We start from the raw sequence: 10922 nt of genomic DNA, 5'->3' as shown, positions 1-10922 counted from the left end.
GGCCTGTAGACATTCTGCAAGTTTGTCAATGCACACTGTGGCTCCTATAAAACATTACTTAAAGTTTGAATTCCCTTCAGTGAGGTTGAGTGGTGCTGTGTGTGCTTTCTGTAATTATAGATGCAGGTCTGTGTGCTCTGAGGTGTGACTATGTCTGTTTCTGTACCGGGTCCACTGAAAAAGAAATTTATTAACTGACTAAACCGTAAGGCAAGGGATTCTGTGCATGCAGCCACAGCACTTATTAGCACCAGAGCAGGTAAAAGAGAATAACTGACACATTTTCTTCTCACCTGTTAGCTTTACTGCTGCGATGTGTTATGAAGTTATTTTTATTCAAGAAAAAGGTGCATTAAATTTCTCTGAATATGCCTTCTGTAACATTCTGTGTAACTTTTGAATAGTGGGTAGCAACGCAAGATCACAAAACCACCACAGTAACTACTACACTTTTCTATATATAACATGTCTCAGTCTGTCAGTGCTTCCACACACACTGGTGTTTTCCAAAAATATCTAACAATGTGAAATGCTTATGTCTGTGCTCAACTTCATGTCAACATCAAGCTTTCCACTTTCACTGTCAGTGATATCAAGTAATATACATACATGTTATTTGCCTGGCAAAAAATGTCTAAAATTATTTAGTTGTTGTTGTGTTTACTCAAGCTGAGGTTCTTAACAATTGGTGTGATTTTTTGCCTCGGCAGTGTCGACTGAGAGGGATTCATTGAAGTGTAGTAATTCAGCTCAAGTCTCCAAATGACTTCTTCACAAGTTCTCTGGAAATCCATCCAAAATGGCCACTGCTTCCTAGGCCTTTAAAATAAAAATATATTGTGAAAAAATCTTTCCACAAGCCCCTGTCCCCAAAGAGTCCTGCACGTTTGAGTGCAACATATAATTGCAATGAATTTGCAGTAGACACATGGAGATGAGGAGAATTAAGGTTTAAAAGCAATAATCAGCAACATGGTGATTTAACCTCAATTTGATCCATACTCATGTATGAAACTTGTTTCACTAGTGTCTTACCTGGACCGAAGCAGTGGTGTGTCTTTTGTTTCCAGCCCACATACAATGATTTGATTGTGACAAACAGGGTAGATAGCAGTGATAACATAATGTAGCCACACCTCTGTCTTAAACAACAGACATCTGGAGAAATTCAGCTCCAGAGCTAAAAGTACACTGATGATGTGGGCAGAGCATGGCACTGGTGCTTCCCTGTTTACTGGTGTGCTTTCTCATAACATGAAAAAATTCGAAGTACTACTTCTATAACATAAAATTTTCGTTTATAAATGACTAAGCAGCAGTCAAACAGTGGAAATAGAACTTTTGTTTGTTTGGGGTAACATACGCAAGCAATCCCAAAACTGTCATCAGATTTTGATTCAAATGTTGCTACACTCTGACTGGTGCATGGTAATACGACGTCACCTTTTTCCAATTAAGCCCAGCCCACTTGAAACCAGAGAGAAAAACAAGGCGCAAGAACACAAATAGAGAAATGTATTTCTCATGAGATATAACCAAAACTGTCCTATCTTCAGTGGAAACTGCTGAGTTCATGCGAGACCACTCTGTACATGGTAAAAATAGAAAGAACAAGAAAACAGGTTTTAAAAATGGTGGTGCAAAGTCCATGACAAAGGTGAAAATAACTAATAGTTATGTGAAAAGTGGCCATGCATGCCCTGTTTTGTCTTCTAAATGAAAACTATTTTCTTGGTCAACTCAAGAACTACATTCATGACATGAACATGTTGTACGGTACACAAGCAGAAAAACAAAAGAGGGGGGCCATGTTTCCGGAGCCTTGCACAAGAGTTGTGAACTGATAAGATTAAGTATAATCCTGACGTCAGTTGTTTGAGCTGGAGGTGTGCGTACACACAATTATCAGACAATAATTTATTCAACAGTGTTATCCAGAACCTGCTTCTTGAAACAGGTCCCAGCTCAACTAGTACAACAGACAAAAACACAGTGCCATCTATTGAAACTTAAAGGTCATTACAAGGCAATCCATGAAAAAAATGACATTACTAGCCATACGACTAATCAGTGGCTGTCAGTGATTTTAAAAACAGTGCCATGAAAATGCTTATGCTATGCCAAGTTGAACAACTCAGATGTGCAGACACATGTACTGTTCCTCTTTCTTCATCACTACTGATTCCCTGGACGTCTGTCACATTCCTCTATCCCACTGAACTTATCCATTTCTTGTCTTGGATGACAACTGCTCTGTGCAGTTATCCTCACACACTTCCTTCACTTACTGTTCTCATGCTGTTAGGACTCCAGCAAACTGTGCCAACGGCAAACCTGCTGTCCTTTAGACTCTTTCATCTGAGTCCAGTGGGTGAGCTCCTCCTCTCCAGAGCTGTTGAGGCCTAGCGAAATCCAGCCAATCAACTCCTTGCGCTTCATGCTACGCTTGTTGTAGACGGAGAGGATGAGCGTGACGTCCGACAGCTGGAAAAGAGCTACCTGGAAGACAAACGTCTCTTTGTAGATTGGGTTGGGCTGACCTCGACGGATGGATGTCTTACACTTGGACATCTCGTGGCCCATGGAGTTCAGTAAGGTAAGCTTAACATATGTATCTGGGCAAGAAGGAGTAGACAATTAGAGTGAAAATGATTATCTGAAATGAAAAATTATTGCTTGCAATGCTAAAACATTTAGGGTGTTCTCTACTGGTTAAGATATCCGGCACCTGACTTGAGAAATGGATCATTTGTGCAAAATCCTTATGTTTCTCTAGTGTATTCTCCTTAAAGGAGACCTATTATGCTTTTCCACATTTTATGACTTTTCTACAACGTTACAATGTTGGATGTTCATGTTAAACATGGTCAAAGTTTCAAACAACGAGGTTACAGTATTTAGAAGAAATCTCTGTGAGCAGATTTCCTCCTGTTCTGAACGCTCTGTTTTGAATTGCTTTTTCTACCAACGGCTCCGTTCTACGAAATATAGAGCCAGACAGAGCCGGTGTTCCATATATGGACAACAACAGCCCGGTAACATGCTTCAGGTCTTGGCCAATCAGAAGACAGAATCTGCCATACAGGAGTCACAGAACTACAAAAAGAGTATGACACATTTACCTCACAAATAATTTTTTCTTGTAATAATGTCACTGCATATACGATCATCACCACATAGGATGCGGTTCTCTTTCAAACCTCGCTCGCTATCTCACTACAGGAGGATCTTCTGGCGTGACCAATCATGGAAGCTCCAATACCACCACGTCCGTTAGGAGACAGACCAATCATCTTGAGTTGTATAGGCCAGCCTGTTCCCCTTTATAAACGCCCTTGCTGCAAAGGTCATTCAAGCTTCTCAACTGTCCTGACCACTCTGTCACTGCACTTCTACACAAATAAAATCCATGTCCATCAAGGTAGTCACAGAGCACAGATATTTACATTTACATTTATTCATTTAGCTGACGCTTTTATTCAAAGCGACTTACAATTGCTATACATGTCAGAGGTCGCACGCCTCTGGAGAAACTAAGGGTTAAGTGTCTTGCTCAGGGACACAATGGTGGATGGGTCACAGTGGGGAATTGAACCCGGGTCTCACACCAAAGGCATGTGTCTTATCAACTGCGCCATCACCACTCCAAATATCTGGTGTCACGATTTTTGGATGTAATTATTGTTGCTTCAGGTAGGTGTTGTCATGTTGTGGCAGACCTTCCATGAGTCTAGCACATGGTGGTGAGATATGTGTGTTTGTTCTTACTGCTGCTAGCCATCAAGATTTTCAGCTATTAATGGCAACCACTGCATACTCTAAGCTGGTGGCAGCTAGGTTAAGGACGTCAAGTTCAACCCTCGCCCAGCCGCATGTGGGTTAACCATCTCAGGGAGAGACCCTCATTCTCTCTGCAACGCCTATGTTACGAATGCCCAGGCATTACTCACGGACTCCGATCTGTGAGCTGCTCCATGCTGGTGAGGATTCTGGAGCATCACTTGAGAGTGTCAGAGACCTTAAAAGCCAACTTGCCTAGGGACGAGCAAAAAGGCAGGGATGAGGATGAGGATAATAAACTTGGATGTCGTTGGTGACGAGAATGATGAAGATGGCATTCTTCATCCCGCTCATATGTCGCGGCCCAGCAGATCACTCAGTAGGGAGAAGCAAGGCATACTGTCACCACAAGAGGGCGCAGCTGCTCCAGTTTGGAGCTTCAAGCCCATGTCAAAGCAGAAGAATGGCGCACCTGCGCAGTTCACACCTGGGTGTTTACAATCGTAGCCATGGGTTACAGGCCTCAGTTTGCAGCAAAACCACAGTCACGTTTCCTCAACTTCCACCTCCGCAAATACTTATTTTCACATATAGGAAGCACACTGGAAAGTTCTCAGAGAAATTCTGCCAGCACCTTGCTCTGTTTCGCCGGTGGAACTCGGGCTGGAGGCTGATGGCCTCTGGGGTTGTTAAGGATGCCAGATTTCCAACGCTAGGTGTCCTCCTTACACCTGCACGTATGACACCATCTCAGTCAAATGGTGAAGGTTTTTTAGCTCTTGGAGTGACCCAGTAGTTTCCACCTCCAGCGTCCCCTTGGGAACAATGGCTACAAAGAAAATAGTGTCAAAGGATGGTTCATTGACAGGGTGTGGAGTCTGATAATGAGCACCTGCTGTCATTACGTGCGGCGCACATCCCAAGTGCATTAAAACAGCGGGGCAGATTTGCTCCCCAGAGGAAATCCTCTCTAAGGCGAGTGGATGCTCAACCCCAAAGTACTTCACCTGGTATCGGCCCCATAGACCGTTGACGTTTATTTGGCAGTGATTTCAGCCTGCCACATGGGTTTTAGGAATGTGCCAATTGGAGAGCATTCTCTAAGGAGGTTTCTGAAGTGAGCCCGTCAGCTGAGACTTGCCAGCTGTTTTGGAGGCACTCTCAGTGTTCAGTGCCTTTCGAGCATTTGTTGCTGGCACTGATGTCGGCAAAAGAGATACAGTGCATGCATACTGCTTGCATTTTTCCCCTGGCTATGGGAAGCTGATGTTGCACCCTAATCCCGCTTTTGAGCCTAAGGTTTGCCAGTCTTCATATAGCTGCCCCAAGCTGCAGCTGCTTGCCATTCACTCACCACCTATTACAGAGGAGAGTGAGAAGCAGATTATTCCCTCTATCCCGTAAGAACCTTATGCATCTATTTGGACAGGACTTGGGGATTTAGCAAGAGTAACCAGCTTTTTGTATCTTGGGCCCCTTCTCACAGAGGGAAGGCTGTGACTGCCTGCAGGCTCATTCTACCAGGGGTCTGGCCACCTCAGGGGCCCTATTCAGGGGCATTTCTGTTAGTGACATCTGTGCCGCTGCTAGTTGGGCATCCCCACGAACCCCGTTTTTCTGAAAAACAAGTGAGGTATCTCACAGCACTGCTCTGCTTGTGTGTGCAGGGTACGTGGTAATCAAGAGGAAATCCAGACATCAGGACAGCTGAGGAGCTTGATGATATTCACAGGAAAGCACGAGAGAATGCAGGGTAGGGCACTAGGTCGTTTATAAAGTGTAACGGCCTTGCCTGTACAACTCAGGATGTGGTGGTATTGAAGCTTCCATGATTGGTCACGCCAGAAGGCGCTTCCCACAGTGAGATCACTCACTTGGTTTTCAGAGAACTGGGGTTACCCTGGTAACCAAAAGTTTTCTCTTGATCCAACACAAAGTGCAGCTGTGACTGTTCCTGATAACAGACTCAAAAGGTGCAAGGAGCGTTACTTCAGTCTTGTTGCCATGCAACTACTGCATGTCTAACCTGAAGTAGGGGATAACGCTGATGATACAAATGGACAAGAAAAAGTTAGAAATACGTCTGCCTCTGTTCAGAGGATAAGGAGCCTCTTCTAAAACAGATGAATGTTCCTCATCAAGAAAGCCCTCCTCTATTATATTGTCTGACATTGACATAATGTCCGTGTCATGACATGACATGTGCACAGACTTTTAGAGCCCAGAGCAGTGTCCCAAAATCTGCTCTCTCCAAAACGTGAGTCACATGTTTTGGAGGAAAAGCATGCCTTCTGCATGCCTCAAATAAATGAGAATGTTCAAAAAATTACACTAAGCAACTCGTGCAAAATTCTAATACGTTATGACAGTGGTATTATTAACCTTTTGGATCACAAAAAAATGAATCTACCTCAAGATCCGTATAATCAAACAGAGATCGTAATCATGTTTCTGTTTCAGTGTTCAAGCATTTAGGTTTAGTACAGAGCAGTACTGTTACTGATCATCTTGGTCTGTGTGACATTTCCCAGCTCATTCCTTTCTCTTTTACTGTGCATATTCCAAAAAATCATTCCCAATAAATCTCATTCATTTAATCCCAACGAGGAAAAAGGAAAAGGAAAAACACTGCCATTATCAAGTGATTCAGCATTCACGCTTTCCTTATTCACCCCTCATTTCCATGCAGAAATCATGATATAAACTGAAGCCACAAATCCAGCTGAAAGTAAACGAGGCAAGACTGGCAATCACAATGGGTCTTTGAGAGTGTTTCGCCCCTCGTCTACAACCATACTCCATAATAATGCTGTGTATTATGTTCCTGTCTAAGGGGGAGTATAAGGAATGAATTGCTGAGGCTTTCATGCTGTCGAGTGCCAGCTGCCTTCCAACGCCTAGCTCACCGCCTCGAATCACACATTCAGTTGCTCTCTTTGACATAAAAGCACAGTGAAAAAAATAGCCTTGATTTCTTTTTTGACTGCTGCTGAATGGGCTCTGTAGAGCTGTGGATGTCTTAAGTGGTCAGTAGCGGTGATGCATGGCTCTTTGGTATTGTTGCTGAATGAGAGGGGCTGCGACTGATGATTAACTTGACTTGTCGGCTTGGTACTGTTTTGAAGTGATAAAAAAGGAGCTTTGAAATTGCTCTGCATCTTTCACTGCGCTCTTTCCACTTTGTAAGACGCACAAAGTCAATCAAGACCTTCATAAGAATTTTGCACAAAGATTTTTTTTCAGTGTTACCAGATGTGACTATTTTCTAAATGTAATTTGAAGAATATACAGTATGTGGATATGCTATTCAGGAGCTCACAAACAATATCAAAATCTGACAGCTAGTCATTAGTTACAGACATTCATGAATACAAGGAACACAGCAATTAATGGGAGGACAGTACAGTGTGTCTTTCAAATGAATATTTATGCTCTACTCTGTCACAGAAGTCCTGTTTTTGTTTCGTGTGCTGTAAGCAGAACTGAAAAATGTAAAATTGCTCCCAAAGGATGCCAAGTGAACTGTTTGGATTAAGCCAGCAGTCAGTGACGCACAACATTTCATTCTAGCTGGCCATCAGCCACTAAGCAAACCGCCTTGAGTTACTGTAGCATGAAAAGTGTTACTTCTGAGTGAAAACGTGAAAGACTTTCAGGCATCATGGACACAAACACAAGACACAGGTATTGGAGAGCTGCATGCATAATAAGACGTACACATTCAGAAATGAAGGGAACAAGGATTACAGCAAGCAACTATCTTCATGGATAAGTGTTGGAATTTGAAAAGTGTGTGTGTAGGAGTAACAATGGAAATGGAAATGTGAAGTAACTGCTTTAGTTTCTATTGCCCCTTTTTACAAGTAATTTTGATTTTGCACCAGTTTTTATTCTTGGGGTACCAGAGTATTGGCTTTTTGCTGTTTGTTAAGTATGAAGCTGCAGCCAGGAGACTGTTAGCTTAGCAAAAAGACTGGAAACAGGAGGAAACAGCTAACCTGCCACCTAGTGGACAATCCAAAGCTCACTAATTAACATGTTATCTCTCATTTGTTTACAAACAAAACCGAAGCGTAAAAATGTCAAGCATCACGAGTGTTATGCACTGCACTATTTGTGTACAGCACCCGTGGTAGGTGTTTCCCCCGGTCTTTATGCTAAGATAACCTAGCCGGGCTACTGGCTGTAGCTTCATATTTACCATACAAACATAAAAGTGGTACAGATCTTCATATCTAACAGCTGGATTCCACTGGGAATGTTCCAGCTGCAACGTGGTTTTGTTCCACCCTCTGCAAAGTTTCATATTCCACCAGAATCACTTCAGAAATGCTTCAGGGGCGTTTTTCCTGCCCATGTAGTTCGTACTTCTACTACTGGGTACAACTCTCTGACCCGGTTGTGCTCCGTCCTCTGCACAGCTTCACACCCCACAAAGGGCTTTTCAGAAGCAAATCGTTTTGCCTTCCTGTATCTACTGACTTGCTCAGATTTTGTTTATTTGGTAATTTGTCCTTAATTTAAGGCAACGTAGATAGTTTGTTTTTTTGTCTGTTTTAATTGTGCTTATTGTTGATATATGATCGGGAGTCTGCACAAGGTGTTTTATTTTGAAAATTGACCAGATTCTCTATGCTATTTCTGTGTCTGACTTCTTGCCCAGTTCATCTGCTCTGTGCTGCTTGACGTGATTTCCATCAAAAATAGACTTGCCACGTATTCTCTGCAGAGCAGAGTGGGACACTTCTGAAATGTGCCAAGGTTCATCTGGTGGAATCACAAGCATTGTCTGGAATGGCCGTGATCAGCTTTGGCAGCCACATCGCAGCCGTGCTAAGTGGAATCCAGCTGTAACTCTCAGCCAAAAAGTGAATATGCTTATTTTCCAAAATCTTAAACTGTTGCTTTAAGAAGAATAAACAATTCAGAGTGACTGACACTTATATCTGTTTTTGTGAAAACATTTTTTACAGATATTTATTATACAAACCAGGTAAGCCTAAAAGTAAAGAACAAATGTTGACCGATGGAAAATGTTTTGTTTGACTGACTGCATCCATGAAGATAGTATGTATAAAATGGTCCAGAATACAACAGCAACAGCACCTCACTTTGCGGCAAGGACAGAGACTCACCTCTGATAATATAAACCTGTCCACCTATCAAGTGTTTTAGACAACAGAACAGCCCATCTGACAACAAGGGTTGGACAGCAGTAAGAAAAACAACGGACCAAAATGTCAAAAAGGTAGTAGGGTGACAGAATTTCAGGTGCAGAAGATACGAGGAAAGAGAAACAGGGTCAGAAGGCCAATGACATTGCACAAAGTTCAACAAGAGGCAGTTTTTGTTTGAACTTGCTGCTCGGATCCCTGGAAACTGACTGAGGAGGCTGATCGGGAAATGAGGGAGATAAGGGATCGAACCAGAGGAGAACTAAAAAACAGGTAGGGCAGATGAGATAGATTGGACTGTCTCTCAACTGTGCATAGTTTCTCTCTGCCTCAATAATAAGTGGACGAATGAAAGCAAATAGCATTTATTTAATATATACCTAATACGGGTCTTTCACGTCTGATTGATCACATATTTTTCCAAGAATCATTCAAGCTCCTCGTTTTTTATTAGTGTGCAAGTTCCATTTACAATATATACAAAATTAAGGTGAATGAATGAGTATACTGACAATATACTATAAAGGTGACTTAAAAGGCGAACGCAACAAACAAGTTGGTGGCCTGTACGGCATGCTCTGTTTGCTGTAGTAAAGCAGCATCATTGGTTGTGTGCATTTGCTGCAGAAGCAGATCAGAGTGCTGTTGTTATTATGTTACATATTGTCTAAGGCTGCCTAAACATAAATCCCTATGCACAAGCTCAACTTGTCCTTTTCCCATCTGATAGAGGTCAAACAAATAGTTTACACTGTTCACTGCTCTTTTGGCAAATGGCTGAAATGAAACGTTTTAGATTACTTACTGGGTGGCTTGTTGGCGGCCAGGTTTTTGAAATGAATGCCTTTGATGATCTCCACAGAGAGACGTCCTGTTGTGGCGTTGTACACCAGCCCCACGAGGATCTCTGGCGTGGAAGTCTGACTGACTGACTGGAATGATGAGGCGCTTTCACTGCATGTCATATCTGAGAGGCTGACCTGGGATTCTCCACCCTGAAAATGTTAGCAGACATTCAGAAAATTGCTCACTGGTATGGACAACAAAAATCACAGGAAATGTACCTCAATCTGATGCAATATCAGGAAGGTTTATGTTTATTCTTTCCTATTACTAATTTAGTTTCTACCACTCTCAATTGCATACGCAAAACTCAGTGTACAAATGTATTATTATGCTCATGGCACTACTTAGCTATGTCTGGCAATCAACTGTTCGCTAATCCCTGCCCCCAGAGTTTCCACTGCTTTACACACACGTGTCAAGATTTCTATTCTCACACAGCACATATGCTGTTTACAATTTGAAATTCCAAGCTTTTTTAAAAACAAAAGCAGGCATCTCTTTTTTAGCCGGCAGATGTTGATTTTTACATCTGAGAAGTTTTATCAACTTTAGCTTGCTAGCTAGCTAGCTAGCTAGCGAAGATAATGTTAGCTCCACACGTTGGTTAGAAATGCTGACTCATACAACACTATATACTAATATATATATACACACTCACCTAAAGGATTATTAGTAACACCATACTAATACTGTGTTTGAACCCCTTTCGCCTTCAGAACTGCCTTAATTCTACGTGGCATTGATTCAACAAGGTGCTGAAAGCATTCTTTAGAAATGTTGGCCCATATTGATAGGATAGCATCTTGCAATTGATGGAGATTTGTGGGATGCACATCCAGGGCACGAAGCTCCCGTTCCACCACATCCCAAAGATGCTCTAATGGGTTGAGATCTGGTGACTGTGGGGGCCATTTTAGTACAGTGAACTCATTGTCATGTTCAAGAAACCAATTTGAAATGATTGGAGCTTTGTGACATGGTGCATTATCCTGCTGGAAGTAGCCATCAGAGGATGGGTACATGGTGGCCATAAAGGGATGGACATGGTCAGAAACAATGCTCAGGTAGGCCGTGGCATTTAAACGATGCCCAATTGGCACTAAGGGGCCTAAAGTGTGCCAA

General features: G+C 42.4%; 1 protein-coding gene across 5 annotated transcripts in view; it reads right to left on the bottom strand.

Annotated features, from left to right (window-relative positions):
* Positions 1-1902: 1902 nt before the first annotated feature.
* Positions 1903-10922, bottom strand: part of syt14a (synaptotagmin XIVa) — a 50042-nt gene continuing 41022 nt past the window's right edge. For all 5 annotated transcript variants that reach the window (XM_046063171.1, XM_046063172.1, XM_046063173.1 and 2 more), the window contains 2 exons: positions 9760-9949; positions 1903-2615 (listed from right to left, as the gene is read on the bottom strand). In XM_046063171.1, coding sequence (XP_045919127.1) covers positions 2302-2615; positions 9760-9949 — 504 coding nt within the window. In that variant the 3' untranslated portion in view covers positions 1903-2301. The remainder of the gene's footprint in view (positions 2616-9759; positions 9950-10922) is intronic.

Source organism: Micropterus dolomieu, linkage group LG11, assembly GCF_021292245.1.
Source record: "Micropterus dolomieu isolate WLL.071019.BEF.003 ecotype Adirondacks linkage group LG11, ASM2129224v1, whole genome shotgun sequence".
Classification (NCBI taxonomy): domain Eukaryota; kingdom Metazoa; phylum Chordata; class Actinopteri; order Centrarchiformes; family Centrarchidae; genus Micropterus; species Micropterus dolomieu.
This window is presented reverse-complemented; position numbering and strand designations above follow the sequence as displayed.